Source organism: Musa acuminata, chromosome BXJ2-4 (genome assembly GCF_036884655.1).
Source record: "Musa acuminata AAA Group cultivar baxijiao chromosome BXJ2-4, Cavendish_Baxijiao_AAA, whole genome shotgun sequence".
Lineage (NCBI taxonomy): Eukaryota > Viridiplantae > Streptophyta > Magnoliopsida > Zingiberales > Musaceae > Musa > Musa acuminata.
In genome coordinates, this window is record NC_088341.1 from 21,037,181 (window position 1) to 21,053,283 (window position 16,103).

The following is a 16,103-nucleotide window of genomic DNA, read 5'->3' on the forward strand; positions in this document are numbered from 1 at the left end:
CTTCACAAAGCTGGACCTTCGATCCGGGTATCATCAAATACGAGTATGCGAAGAAGACATACCGAAAACCACCTTTTGAACACACAATAACCACTATGAATTTTTGCTTTCTTCAAAAGAAGGTGGAATATCTTGGGCATATCATATCAGAGGAAGGTGTGGCAGTAGACCACTTCAAAATTGGAGCAATGCAAAATTGGCTGACCCCGAGGAACATAAAATTGCTACATGGCTTTCTGGGTTTAATAGGCTACTACTGCAAGTTCGTGAAAAACTATGGAGAGATCAGTGCACCACTTACTTCCTTTTTGAAAAAGATGTCTTCCAATGGTCGGACAGAGCCTCCGTTGCCTTCGACAAACTTAAGACAGCCATGACGACGACGCCGGTGCTAAAACTACCAGATTTCAACCGACCCTTCATTATTGAGGCCAACGCATCTGGAGTCGGAATTGGAGCAATTCTCATGCAAGATGGTCGACCACTCGCATACACTAGCAAGGCATTATCTCCCTCCCATCAAAATAAGTCAACATATGATAAGGAGATGCTCGCCATTGTGCGCGCAGCAACGAGGTGGAGACCCTACTTGATTGGTCGACGATTTCAAATTAAAACCGACCATAAAAGCCTCAAGTACTTTTTGGAGCGAAAGATATCATCCCCTGAGCAGCAAAACTGGGTAACAAAACTTCTTGGATTTGATTATGAAATAACTTACAAAAAGGGGAAAGAGAATGTTCTTGCAGATGCACTTTCGTAGCTACCCGAGCAAGCTAAAGTTTTGGCCATTTCACTTCCGACCAGCGACTTCCTTGAGGATATTAAGATGAAATGGCAGGAAGATTCAGAGACAAGTAAAATTATAAAAAAATTGGAGGAAGCACCAAGCTCCGTAGCTCATTACAATTGGGACTCAAAAGAATTATACTATAAGAGTACTAAATTGAAAAGGAGTATGGCATATCACTCACAAACCGACGGCCAGACAGAAGTTGTAAATAGGTGCTTGGAGATAGCCCAAAGCCACCCACCAAATATGACTACCCAAGGAGGACTTCAGACTCAGCCAAGTGCCATTATTGATCGACGGATTATGACTCGACGACGACGATCCACTACTGAATTGCTAATACAGGGGGCAAACCTACTAACAGAAGATGCCACTTTGGAGAACTATGATGACTTGAAGATAAAATTCTTAAAATTCATGAATCGTCAGCCTCGAGGACAAGGCTGATTTGAAGAGGGCGGGTTTGTTAGGACTCTAGCTAGGAGAGTCCTAATTGAGAGGGACATTCATGTAAAACTGTTAGGACTTTAGCTAGGAGAGTACTAATTGAGAGGGACATTCTGTTAGGACTCTAGCTAGGAGAGTCCTAATTGAGAGGGACATTTTGTTAGGACTCTAGTTAGGAGAGTCCTAATTGAGAGGGAAATTCATGTAAGAGTTTTTTTTTAGAGAAGAATTAGGCGTTGTAAGGGAATAGGAGTCTTGAGTAGGAGTCCTATTAGGAGTTGGTTAGAAGTAAGAGTCTTAAGTAGGAGTCCTATTAGGAGTTAGGGTTTAGAAGCCCTATAAATAGCCATGTATTCCTCCTCTTTTCTCAAGCAATAGATGAATCTTTTCTGCAGCCTTTGAGCAGCAACTTGGAGGGAGGAACCCCTATAGAGTTCCAAGGAGGCCGATCCCCTAAAGAGATCAACCCCAAGTTTAGAATCTGCAAGGGTTCTGTTAGGACTCTAGCTTGGAGAGTCCTAATTGAGAGGGACATTCATGTAAAACTGTTAGGACTTTAGCTAGGAGAGTCCTAATTGAGAGGGACATTCTGTTAGGACTCTAGCTAGGAGAGTCCTAATTGAGAGGGACATTCATGTAGGAGGTTTCTTCTTAGAGAAGAATTAGGAGTTGTAAGGGAATAGGAGTCTTGAGTAGGAGTCCTATTAGGAGTTGGTTAGAAGTAAGAGTCTTAAGTAGGAGTCCTATTAGGAGTTAGGGTTTAGAAGCCCTATAAATAGCCATGTATTTCTTCTCTTTTCTCAAGCAATAGATGAATCTTTTCTGCAGCCTTTGAGCAGCAACTTGGAGGGAGGAACCCCTATAGAGTTCCAAGGAAGCCGATCCCCTAAAGAGATCAACCCCAAGTTTAGAATCTGCAAGGGTTCTAACACCTGGTATCAGAGCAGCGTTCTTGGCGTCTCGCTGCCCTTCCACAGCCATCCATCAACCCTCTACAACCATCCAAAGCAATTCCCACAATTGCTTAAAAGATCATCACCGAATTCCACCATCATCTCCACCACCGCGGATCATCCTTTGATCTCCCCGTGAATTGCAACAGGTTCTGGTTTCCTACCTTACTGCTGCTGCAATTTAGTTATCCTTATTCGAAAATCCAAAAAAAAAAAAAAAAAAAATCGTTCCTATATTGCTGCATAAACTTATCGTCACAAAGTTTTCATCTTTACGACGAAAGATATATTGCAGAATTCCAGCCGCATATCACCATCTGTTTGATCTTGCTACTGTGCTTTTTCTATCCAAATTTCTACGAAATTTTTATGACATCTTTGACACTTCTTAACAGTGGATTTCCCTTTGGTTTCATCAAAAAATTCTCAATATAAACTACTGATCTTTTATGTCCAATCTGCTGCACTTGAATTGCAGAATTCAAGCCGCATAGCACCATCTGTTTGATCTTGCTACTGTGCTTTTTCTATCCAATTTTCTACGAAATTTTTATGACATCTTTGACACTTCCTAACAGTAGATTTCCCTTTGGTTTCATCGAAAAATTCTCAATATAAACTACTGATCTTTTATGTCCAATCTGCTACACTTGAAAATCTATGCTGCAGAAAATTTCAACTGCATATCGTTGCCTTAACCCATCTATTTGCAATCTTTTTTGAATGAAATTTCTTATAGACTTCATATATCATCTTGGCTTCCATCTAAGATTGATCTATTAAGAAATTCATCTCTAAAAACGATTTTATGTTGCTGCAAATTTTCATCGTAACCCGCTATCACACCCCTAAAAATATCCATTATATTTAAAATCTTTCGTCACAACTAACCCAGGATCCAAACACACATTTGAGGTCACTAAGAAAACATTCAGATCAAAAATTTCACTTCTATAATCTACCAATTCATAACCCTGTACAATTCATAAACATAGCACACATCACTCGATAATTCATACAATCTAAACTCGACTCATCAAAATAAAAACCACAATATAAATCCACAAGTGGGGAAATCCATGCAGTCACCACAATCATCGATTTACCATAAGTTCATATCATTACACAAATTTAATTTAACATTCCAAAACCCTATACATGAGGGATCCTTTAACTTACACAAAATCCACAGGTTTAGATTTATAGTCACATTTCATTAGATGCAAGGTAGCTTATACACAACTACATATATGCTAACAAAAGTTCTGCCCAACGTCTTCTAAACTTTCCACTGCCTCAGCCCATTCTTAACATTTAAGCAAGCGATACGCTATCCTGAAAAATTTATCAACAAACGGGGTGAGCATAAAGAGCTCAGCAAGTGACTAACATATCCGTAACAAAATAGTACAATTTCCAAGAGATACAGTATCAAAACACAAAAGCAGAATATACGATTTCGTATACATAATATCATTAGGAGCAGAATCATAATTGTCCTTTTTAATCATACATATTTGGTTCCAGACAGATGGGGCATAGAGTAATTGGAGCATATCAGAAACAAAGGAAACATATCGGAGCTTATCAGTGGCATATAAAATGTTCCAGAACACATCAACGATCTATGGAACATTACGAAGCAAACTCAATAGTGAATGAAGCATTTCAGAGCATATCAAACTCATATGTCGTACAGAAGCTCAAACGTCGTCCTTGACGTTGCAATCATATCATACTTATCCAGAGCACGAACAAAAATAACTCACCAAAACTCTGGATGTCATATCAAACATATAGAGGGTGTAGTGGGATCTCAGTCAGAATGTGATTCATCCATTTCTGAATGACCACCTGACAAAAGTCTCCCACGTCTGGGAGCTCCATCCACCCACGTCTAGGTGAAGTCAGAGGGGGCCGGCAGAGCATCGCAGGCTCTATGCATAACTCCCTTTACCATTTCTGGCAAAGGTTCACAACTCCCTTTACCATTTCTGGCAAAGGTTCACAACTCCCTTTACCATTTCTGGCAAAGGTTCACAACTCCCTTTACCATTTCTGGCAAAGGTTCACAACTCCCTTTACCATTTCTGGCAAAGGTTCACATTATCCCACACACCAGAGTACAAGAAGGCAGTTTCAACAATAAGCAGCATATAACGGAAGCACACGCGGAACAACCAAACATACATGTGCCTTTTCAAAAACAATGATGCAAGGAACAAATCTCTCACAAAAGTATTCATTTTAGGAAAGAATTGGAAGCAAGAGTGTACAGGGATTCCAAGCAATCATAATCAGCTCAATTCCAATAAGAAGGTTAGACAAATTCAGATATCCAAAGGAATGGAACCAAATACGCGAAATCAACCAGAGCTCGATTTCGGACAGAATTCCAGTGGCACATCAAACAAATATTTTAGAATAACAATTATGCTCCAATACCCATAATAAGGCTATGGTCGAATCATATATCAATCTATATTAAGATGGAACAGATTTCATATGAAACAGGGCTCCCAACACTGAGTTACCTCTGATTTGGTAACACAAGGTCAAAATCACAATCACTGTGTTACAGAATTTATAGGGTCGAAATCAACAGACGATAGGGTGGGCAATTAAACTCCAAAATTTTCAAACTATATGTCAAAAGAGAGAATTTCAAGTCTACTTTCAAATAAAATCAGTTTGATACAAATCAGAATTTTTAACAGGGAGTTATAGGCGTTTTAGTATCGAAAGGTCAGAAATCTGAACTCTGTTTTACAGCGTCTATAGGCTCTTTTGAAACAAATTTTTGGGTAAGTATTCGGTGTCCAAAATCTACAAAATCGGTGTCAAAAGAAACACATACGAGTCTAATTTCAAACAAAATAGTTCCTGCCTGAATTCTCATTCTATATTAAAACTTATAGCCGAAACAGTGCTTAGGGGTCAGTTTACCGAAAGACTTTCAGAATCCATGGTTTAAGTCCAAAGAGAGATATATCAGTTTCTAAATAGAAATCTTCTAATTTATTTTGAATCAACATAAAAACAGAGTCAAATACTTATGTAGGATAGGGTTAGAACACTTGCCTTTGCAAATTTTGACCCGAAGTAACAAGATTAAAGCAAAAACCCTAAAAGCCCCAAATTTTCTTTCTCTTCTCCTTCTTCTTCTTCTTCTTCTTTTTCTTCTTTTCTTTCCCTGGTCACCCACGAGCTGCCTCCTCTGCTTCCTTAACAACGAAGGCAGAGAGGCTTAAGCGGTGGAATTTGTCATTTGGTGCATTTTGCAGTTTAGTCCTCGTTTTTATCATATTCACGATTAGGTCCTTAGGGTTTACATATAGGTCCTCAGATTCTTTTTTTTTTTTTTTGAACAGATCTCCCAAATCTTAAAAATAAGTTACCTCTGATTCATACTCTATTTCTTGTGTCAATTAAAAATAGATGCTTACATTATCACCAGAAATATTATACGAAAATTCGGAAATGAGGGGTGTTACACTCTCCCCCCCTTAAAAGAAAAATTTAGTCCTCTAAATTTATCGTACCTCTATTCGATGAAAAGACGAGGATACACCTTTTTCATTTCCTCTTCTAGCTCCCAAGTTGTCTCTTCTCCAGAATGATGTCTCCAATTTACTTGAACCAGTGGGATGACCCGATTCCTTAGGACTTTTTCTTTCTTATCAATAATCTGAATAGGCTCTTCCACATAGGATAGATCTTTATCGAACTCCACCAGCTCATACTTAATGATGTGAGAAGGGTCATACATATACTTTCTAATCATCGAGACATGAAATATATCATGGACATGGCTCAATGCTGGTGGCAAGGCAATCCTGTAAGCGACAGAACCAACCCTCTCAAGAACCTCAAAAGGTCCAATAAATCTTGGGCTTAATTTTCCTTTCTTCCCAAACCTCATAATGCCTTTGGAAGGGGAGACTTTTAAGAATACAAAATCTCCGATTTCAAACTCAATATCTCGTCTTCTATTGTCAGCATAACTCTTTTGACGGCTCTGAGCAGTTTTTAACCTTTTCCTTATTACTTGAATTTTCTCGGTAGTTTCTTGTACCTTGTCCGGTGCTAATAGCTTTCTGTCTCCAACTTCCTCCCAACATACAGGTGTTACGCACTTTCGCCCATATAGAGCTTCATAAGGAGCCATCTGAATACTTGAATGATAACTATTATTATACGTGAACTCAACAAGTGAAATATCCTTATCCCATTCACCTTTCCAATCCATAACATAGGCTCTAAGCAAATCCTCAAGTGTTTGAATTGTTCTTTCTGACTGACCATCAGTCTGAGGATGATATGCAGTACTAAACTTGACTTTAGTGCCCATCGACTCCTGCAATTTTCTCCAGAATCTAGAGAGAAATCTGGAGTCTCTATCAGAGATAATCTCCTTTGGAATACCATGAAGTCTTACTACTTCATTAACATATAAATCTGCAAGTCTATCAAGTGAATAAGTCATATTAATCGGTAGGAAATGCGCAGATTTTGTTAACCTATCAATGATAACCCAAATAGCATCATGCTTCCTCGAGGTTCTGGGTAGTCCTGAAACAAAATCCATAGTAATACATTCCCATTTCCATTCAGGAATAACTAAAGGTTGCAACAACCCTCCAGGTCTTTGGTGTTCTACTTTGATTTGCTGACAAGTCAAACATTTAGAAACATACATTGCCATTTCTTTCTTCATGCCTTTCCACCAATAATGACTTCGAAGATCTCTATACATCTTAGTGCTCCCAGGGTGTAGGGTGTACTTTGAAGTATGACTTTCAGTTAGGATTTGATTCTTGATAACTAGTTCATTTGGTACACATACTCTCTCCCCAAATCTCAATAGGCCATCCTTTGAAATTTGAAATTGTGGCTTCAATCCCTTTTCTACTTCACTCCTCAAGTAGATTAAATGTGGATCTCGTAATTGTCCTTCCTTAATTTGTTGCATAAGATCAGACTGCACTTGAATGGAGGCCATCAGAATCATCGAGTCTTGCTCTTTCCTCAAAACATTCAAATCAAAATTTTCTTCTATTAGCTTCCATTGCTTCACGACCAGACTAGCCATAAAACTTGTAGATTTCCTACTAAGTGCATCAGCTACAACATTGGCTTTGCCCGGGTGATAACGGATGGTACAATCATAATCCTTCAGAAGTTCAATCCATCTTCGCTGCCTCATGTTTAACTCTTTCTGAGTGAAAATATATTTTAAACTCTTGTGATCAGTAAAGATTTCAAACTGCCGACCATACAAATAATGTCTCCAAATCTTTAAAGCAAAAATAATTGCTGCCAATTCCAAATCATGAGTTGGGTAATTCAGTTCATAACCTTTAAGTTGCCTAGAAGCATACGCAATTACTCTCCCTTCCTGCATCAAAACACATCCTAGGCCCTTACTTGAAGCATCAGTATAAACTACAAACTCATCATTACCCCTTGGAATAGTGAGAATAGGGGCACTAGTCAATCTTCTTTTTAACTCTTGAAAACTTTGCTCACAATCATCACCCCATACAAATTTCATATTCTTCTTAGTGAGTTTGGTGAGAGGTTGAGCAATTCGAGAAAATCCCTCCACAAATCTCCTATAATAACCTGCCATGCCCAAGAAGCTCCTAACTTCTGTCACATTTGTTGGTACTTCCCATTCAACTACAGCTTCTATTTTCCTTGGATCAACAGATATACCCTTTCCTGAAATCACATGGCCTAAGAAGGCAACTTCATTCAACCAAAATTCACATTTGCTGAACTTTGCATACAACTTCTTTTCTCTTAGTATGGACAATACCTTCCTCAAGTGTTCCTCATGCTCCTGATTACTCCTTGAATACACCAATATGTCATCAATAAATACAATTACACAGATATCCAAGAGCTGTTGAAATGTCCTATTCATTAGTTCCATAAAAGCTGCAGGGGCATTAGTCAAACCAAAAGGCATCACCAAGAATTCATAATGACCATATCGAGTTCTGAAGGCTGTTTTTGAAATATCCTCCTCTTTGATCCTCAACTGATAGTAACCTGACCTCAGGTCAATCTTAGAGAATACTTGTGCACCCTGCAGTTGATCAAACAAATCATCAATTCTAGGTATGGGATATTTGTTTTTGATGGTCACCTGATTCAACTGTCTATAATCAATACAAAGCCTCAATGTTCCATCCTTCTTCTTCACTAATAGTACCGGAGCACCCCATGGGGATACACTGGGTCGTATGAAACCCTTATCTAATAATTCTTGTATTTGCTTCTTTAATTCTTCTAACTCAAGTGGTGCCATTCTGTAGGGAGGCTTAGATATTGGGGTTGTACTGGGGACTAGATCAATAGCAAATTCACCCTCTCTATCTAGAGGTAAACCAGGCAAGTCATCAGGAAATACATCAGGGAATTCTTTGACCACTGAAATTTCATCTATGTGGGTTTCCTGATTTGAATGCTCCTTTACACACACCATATAACAAAGACAACCTTTCTGCATAAGATGATAAGCTTGAAGTGCGGATATCAAGCAAGGAGGCAAATCATGCTTAATGCCCTCAAAGAAAAATATAGGCTGATCTGGTATGCAGAAGGTAATTATTTTTTTGTAACAGTCAATACTAGCGTGATGAGAAGATAACCAATCCATGCCAAGTATAATATCAAAACCCTGGATCTCTAGGAGAATCAAATCAGCAAGGAGTTCATGGTCTCCAATAGAGATCAAACAAGATGGGTAGACTACGTTTGTTGCCAATGAATCTCCAACAGCAGTTGTTACATATAGCATATAATCCAGGGGTTTAGGTAGAATATCCAAGTGACAAGCAAAGTGTTGTGAAACAAATGATAAGTTGGAGCCGGGATCAAACAAAACTTTTGCATTTCTTTTAGAAACATAAAGAATACCTTCCACCACAGATTTAGAAGCTTTAGAATCTTGTTCCGTGATAGCGTACACTCTAGCATGGGCTGAGGGTCTAGGAGACAGTGGCTCTCTTTTCCTGTTCAGTGGGCAATCTTTTATTTGATGACCTAGCTTTCCACAACTAAAACATGCTCCAGTCACCCGAAAACACCGACTCGTTTCATGATTTGATCCACATTTTTCACATAACTGAGTCCTCCCCCATGGTTTCCTTTTCTCAAATCCAGATGTCTTAAACCTCTTGTTACTATCTTCATATTTATTTTCTCTCCTGCTTTTGCTAGTAAATTTGTCCCTTTGGCTCTTGCCAATGATTTCTTGAATTTCCTCCATGTCTCTTTCAATTTTCAAAGCTCTTTCTACCGTATCAGCATATGTTTGTAATTTTAAAGCTGACATTCGGCTTCTTATTGCTGGCCGTAATCCCCTTTCAAACCTTCTTGCCTTTCTAGATTCATCATCAGTCATATGTGTGGCAAACCTGGAGAGCTCAGTAAATCTAGATTCATACTTTGTAACCGTCATACTTCCCTGGATAAGGTTCAAGAACTCCAATTCTTTTTGCTCTCTCATACAATCGGGAAAATATTTATCGTAAAACTTTTCTTGGAATAACTTCCATGTCATTTGCTCATGTTTGATTTCAGACATCCTCTTAATCATTCTCCACCAGTGTTCAGCTTCTCCTTCCAGCATAAAGGTGGCAAGAAAAACCTTCCGTTCATCAGAGTAACTTAGGGCATCAAATATTTTCTCTATCTGCATCATCCATCGTTCCGCCACCATTGGATCAGACTCACCACTGAAACTGGGAGGACTAAGCTTCTTAAACTGTCCAATTCCCAACCCCGTCCGGTTTGATGTCTCTATTCCATCATTACTTCCTTGTTGGACAGGTTGTTGTTGTTGTTGCATCACTTGTGCCATAGTCTCCAAAGTCCGCATAATACCACTCAATTGATCAGTAGTAGATGCAACAGGAGAACCAGATGATCTCGTCATCCTTGCTTCCTAAAACATCAAAAGAACATTTTCTTTGATCAATCTCTAAATGATAGTCAATAAACCTCAAAAAAAAAACATAACATTCTTAGTGATTCTCAAATCATGCTCTGATACCACCTCTATCACACCCCTAAAAATATCCATTATATTTAAAATCTTTCGTCACAACTAACCCAGGATCCAAACACACATTTGAGGTCACTAAGAAAACATTCAGATCAAAAATTTCACTTCTATAATCTACCAATTCATAACCCTGTACAATTCATAAACATAGCACACATCACTCGATAATTCATACAATCTAAACTCGACTCATCAAAATAAAAACCACAATATAAATCCACAAGTGGGGAAATCCATGCAGTCACCACAATCATCGATTTACCATAAGTTCATATCATTACACAAATTTAATTTAACATTCCAAAACCCTATACATGAGGGATCCTTTAACTTACACAAAATCCACAGGTTTAGATTTATAGTCACATTTCATTAGATGCAAGGTAGCTTATACACAACTACATATATGCTAACAAAAGTTCTGCCCAACGTCTTCTAAACTTTCCACTGCCTCAGCCCATTCTTAACATTTAAGCAAGCGATACGCTATCCTGAAAAATTTATCAACAAACGGGGTGAGCATAAAGAGCTCAGCAAGTGACTAACATATCCGTAACAAAATAGTACAATTTCCAAGAGATACAGTATCAAAACACAAAAGCAGAATATACGATTTCGTATACATAATATCATTAGGAGCAGAATCATAATTGTCCTTTTTAATCATACATATTTGGTTCCAGACAGATGGGGCATAGAGTAATTGGAGCATATCAGAAACAAAGGAAACATATCGGAGCTTATCAGTGGCATATAAAATGTTCCAGAACACATCAACGATCTATGGAACATTACGAAGCAAACTCAATAGTGAATGAAGCATTTCAGAGCATATCAAACTCATATGTCGTACAGAAGCTCAAACGTCGTCCTTGACGTTGCAATCATATCATACTTATCCAGAGCACGAACAAAAATAACTCACCAAAACTCTGGATGTCATATCAAACATATAGAGGGTGTAGTGGGATCTCAGTCAGAATGTGATTCATCCATTTCTGAATGACCACCTGACAAAAGTCTCCCACGTCTGGGAGCTCCATCCACCCACGTCTAGGTGAAGTCAGAGGGGGCCGGCAGAGCATCGCAGGCTCTATGCATAACTCCCTTTACCATTTCTGGCAAAGGTTCACAACTCCCTTTACCATTTCTGGCAAAGGTTCACAACTCCCTTTACCATTTCTGGCAAAGGTTCACAACTCCCTTTACCATTTCTGGCAAAGGTTCACAACTCCCTTTACCATTTCTGGCAAAGGTTCACATTATCCCACACACCAGAGTACAAGAAGGCAGTTTCAACAATAAGCAGCATATAACGGAAGCACACGCGGAACAACCAAACATACATGTGCCTTTTCAAAAACAATGATGCAAGGAACAAATCTCTCACAAAAGTATTCATTTTAGGAAAGAATTGGAAGCAAGAGTGTACAGGGATTCCAAGCAATCATAATCAGCTCAATTCCAATAAGAAGGTTAGACAAATTCAGATATCCAAAGGAATGGAACCAAATACGCGAAATCAACCAGAGCTCGATTTCGGACAGAATTCCAGTGGCACATCAAACAAATATTTTAGAATAACAATTATGCTCCAATACCCATAATAAGGCTATGGTCGAATCATATATCAATCTATATTAAGATGGAACAGATTTCATATGAAACAGGGCTCCCAACACTGAGTTACCTCTGATTTGGTAACACAAGGTCAAAATCACAATCACTGTGTTACAGAATTTATAGGGTCGAAATCAACAGACGATAGGGTGGGCAATTAAACTCCAAAATTTTCAAACTATATGTCAAAAGAGAGAATTTCAAGTCTACTTTCAAATAAAATCAGTTTGATACAAATCAGAATTTTCAACAGGGAGTTATAGGCGTTTTAGTATCGAAAGGTCAGAAATCTGAACTCTGTTTTACAGCGTCTATAGGCTCTTTTGAAACAAATTTTTGGGTAAGTATTCGGTGTCCAAAATCTACAAAATCGGTGTCAAAAGAAACACATACGAGTCTAATTTCAAACAAAATAGTTCCTGCCTGAATTCTCATTCTATATTAAAACTTATAGCCGAAACAGTGCTTAGGGGTCAGTTTACCGAAAGACTTTCAGAATCCATGGTTTAAGTCCAAAGAGAGATATATCAGTTTCTAAATAGAAATCTTCCAATTTATTTTGAATCAACATAAAAACAGAGTCAAATACTTATGTAGGATAGGGTTAGAACACTTGCCTTTGCAAATTTTGACCCGAAGTAACAAGATTAAAGCAAAAACCCTAAAAGCCCCAAATTTTCTTTCTCTTCTCCTTCTTCTTCTTCTTCTTCTTTTTCTTCTTTTCTTTCCCTGGTCACCCACGAGCTGCCTCCTCTGCTTCCTTAACAACGAAGGCAGAGAGGCTTAAGCGGTGGAATTTGTCATTTGGTGCATTTTGCAGTTTAGTCCTCGTTTTTATCATATTCACGATTAGGTCCTTAGGGTTTACATATAGGTCCTCAGATTCTTTCTTTTTTTTTTTGAACAGATCTCCCAAATCTTAAAAATAAGTTACCTCTGATTCATACTCTATTTCTTGTGTCAATTAAAAATAGATGCTTACATTATCACCAGAAATATTATACGAAAATTCGGAAATGAGGGGTGTTACACCCGCTGAAATTTTTCGACAATAATTCTGCAATTGCAACTTGCACCAATTTCTTTGCTGTTATACTGCCGAAATTTTCTTGATTAAATTAGATATCCTTGCTGTCATATAAACTGTGATTTTTCTATCAATTCCCTCCTCAATTCTCTTAAGTTTTTGGTGGAAATTACGTCGAGAAACCGTTGTTTCTTCGACGACAATTCTACTCTTACAAGACAGCACATACTTGCTGCAACTTCCACGGATTTCTGTCAAACCTTTGCTACCATCTACCACAGATCCAAAACTTTCATCCAGAGCCCTAAAACTCTACCAAACCACACCCTCAAACTGCACCCAAAACAGCCACAAAACAAGCCTAAACCGTAGCCTACATCCACCAATCCACCAACACTTTCGACCATCACTTCTCTCAACCTATACATGCCTTTAACCCAACAGCAAAAGAGAGATCTTAACATCATTGATTTGGGGCCATATACTATGGCATCTAAGGAGGCAATCAATGCTAAATTCGAAGCCTTGGAGGCGCGAATGGAGGATAAGATTCGGACGCTCTTTACCGAACTCAGATTGGGCCGACCACTAAGCCCGAAGAAATCATATCAAGGAGAGAGCTTTGCCCAATCACACCAAGCCCGAAGAGATGACTTCCAAGAGAGGGGAAGCTCTATGACCAACCCCAACTATCCATGCATGAGAGTGGACTTCCCTAGATGGGAAGAAGGAGACCCGATTGGTTGGATTTCGCATGCGGAGCGATATTTTCGGTACCACAAAACCGCGGATGTATCTATGGTGAAAATTGCAGCTATACATCTTGAAGGGGATGCTATTCAATGGTTTGACTGGTTTGAACATACTTATGGAGTCCTTTCATGGCGACAATTCAAAGAAGAACTGCTGATTCGCTTCAGACCAACCGATTACGAGAATATTGACAAACAACTAGCAAAGATCCGACAAACCTCCACCATTCAGGAGTACCAAACCAGGTTTGAAAGGTTATCTAATCAAAATCATGATTGGTCTCAAAAACAGCTATTGAGGACCTTCATTGAGGGCTTGAAGCCGGAGATCCGAGGAGAAGTTAAAGCGCGACAACCGTATACGCTTATGGCAGCCATCTCTTTCGCACGACATCAAGAGGAGCAATTGAACCATGAAGCTCGGAGGACTAGGGTCACTCCTCAACCAGTAATATTGAAGCCCTCAGCCCCCCCTACTGTCGACCAAGTCCCTGCACCAAAGAGGTTAACAGGAGAAGAGCTTCGGGAGCGATATGCGAAGGGGTTATGTTGGCATTGTGACGAGCCGTGGAACCGTGAGCATCGCTGCAGTAAAGGTGGACTTCTTATGATTGAACCGATAGAAGAAGTGGTCATTGAACATCCAAAAGAGAGCTTTGAATATAAAGAAGAAGATGCAGAAGAAGAGCCACAACCGACCGAAGTTACGGTACATACACTAGCTAGCTACTCAAACCCACAAACGATGAAAATTGGAGGCCTTCTCAAACAACAACCAATCACTGTTCTCATCGACACGGGCAGTACTACTAACTTCCTAAATAGTAAGCTTACTGTTCGGATATCATTACCTATCGAGAATCGCTACAAGTTTGATGTTAAGGTCGCCGACGGACGGATTTTGAATTGTGATCATAGGCGCTTGCAGGAGAAACTATTGCTGCAGGACCAAGAGATAATTGCAGATTTCTTCCTTCTCCCTCTTAACAATCATGAGGCCATGCTCAGAATTAAATGGTTGACGACATTAGGTGATATTTCCTGGAATTTTATAAAACTAATTATGAAATTTTACAGTAAGGAGAAACAGGTGACATTGCACGGGAAACGTGGGGGCGACATAACAACGATTTGAACACAACAAATGGAGAATGTTTTGCATAAAGCATGCAGTGGCTTTTTGGTACAACTTGAGCAGCAAACTAAGGGAGAGCTAACAGAATTTGAAGATCCAAATCTACTTCCTTTGCTTGCTAAATTTTCAAATATATTTGACGAACCGCGCAACCTACCTCTTACCTGTCGGCATGATCATTGTATAATGATTCTTCCAGGAAAATCTTCAGCAAATGCTCAGCCATATCAGTATCCACATCTCCAGAAGGATGAAATAGAAAGGATTATAAAAGAGATGCTCGAAACAGGAGTTATTCGGCCAAGTTGCAACCTCTACTCTTCGCCGGTGCTACTTGTATGCAAGAAGGACGGAACAAGGCGAATATGTGTTGATTACCGAGCTCTCAATGGCATAATCATCAAGGACAAATACTTTATTCAAATAGTAGATGAATTGCTAGATGAAAGGGAGCACAAATCTTTACAAAGCTGGACCTTTGATCCGGGTATCATCAAATACGAGCATGCGAAGAAGACATACGGAAAACCACCTTTTGAACACACAACAACCACAAATTTTTGCTTTCTTCAACAAAAGGTGGAATATCTTGGGCATATCATATCAGAGGAAGGTGTGGCAGTGGACCCCTTCAAAATTGGAGCAATACAAAACTGGCCGACCTCGAGAAACATAAAATTGCTACATGGCTTTCTGGGTTTAACAGGCTACTACCGCAAGTTCGTGAAAAACTATGGAAAGATCAGTGCACCACTTACTTCCTTACTAGAAAAAAATGTCTTCCAATGGTTGGACAGAGCCTCCGCTGCCTTCAACAAACTTAAGGCAACCATGACGACGACGCCGGTGCTAACACTACCAGATTTCAACCGACCCTTCATTATTGAGGCCGACACATCTGGAGTCAGAATTGGAGCCATTCTCATGCAAGATGGTCGACCACTCGCATACACTAGCAAGGCATTATCTCCCTCCGATCAAAATATGTCAACATATGATAAGGAGATGCTCGCCATTGTGCGTGCAGCAACGAGGTGGAGATTGTACTTGATCAGGCGATACTTTCAAATCAAGACCGACCATAAAAGCCTAAAATATCTCTTGGAACAGAAGATATCTTCCCCCGAGCAGCAAAAATGGCTACCCGAGCAAGTTGAAGTTTCGACCGTTTCACTTCCGACCAGCGACTTCCTTCAGGATATTAAGATGGAATGGCAAGAAGATTCAGATACTAGTAAGATTATAAAAAAATTGGAGGAAGCACCAAGCCCCATGGCTCATTACAATTGGGACTCAAAA

The 16,103-nt window shown here is 39.3% G+C and overlaps 1 protein-coding gene across 1 annotated transcript; it reads right to left on the minus strand.

Moving 5' to 3' along the window:
• Positions 1-3,078: 3,078 nt before the first annotated feature.
• On the minus strand, positions 3,079-12,828 carry LOC135610118 (uncharacterized). The gene is made up of 3 exons (XM_065104194.1): positions 12,508-12,828; positions 9,121-10,150; positions 3,079-3,528 (listed from the first exon to the last, which is right to left on the minus strand). Exons 2-3 carry the CDS (start codon positions 10,139-10,141, stop codon positions 3,524-3,526), a joined length of 1,026 nt encoding a protein of 341 aa, XP_064960266.1. The 5' UTR covers positions 10,142-10,150; positions 12,508-12,828; the 3' UTR covers positions 3,079-3,523.
• Positions 12,829-16,103: the final 3,275 nt, after the last annotated feature.

Coding starts and splice junctions, on each gene's coding strand:
- LOC135610118 (XM_065104194.1), bottom strand. CDS start 10,141: ATGACGAGATCATCTGGTTCTCCTGTTGCATCTACTACTGATCAATTG.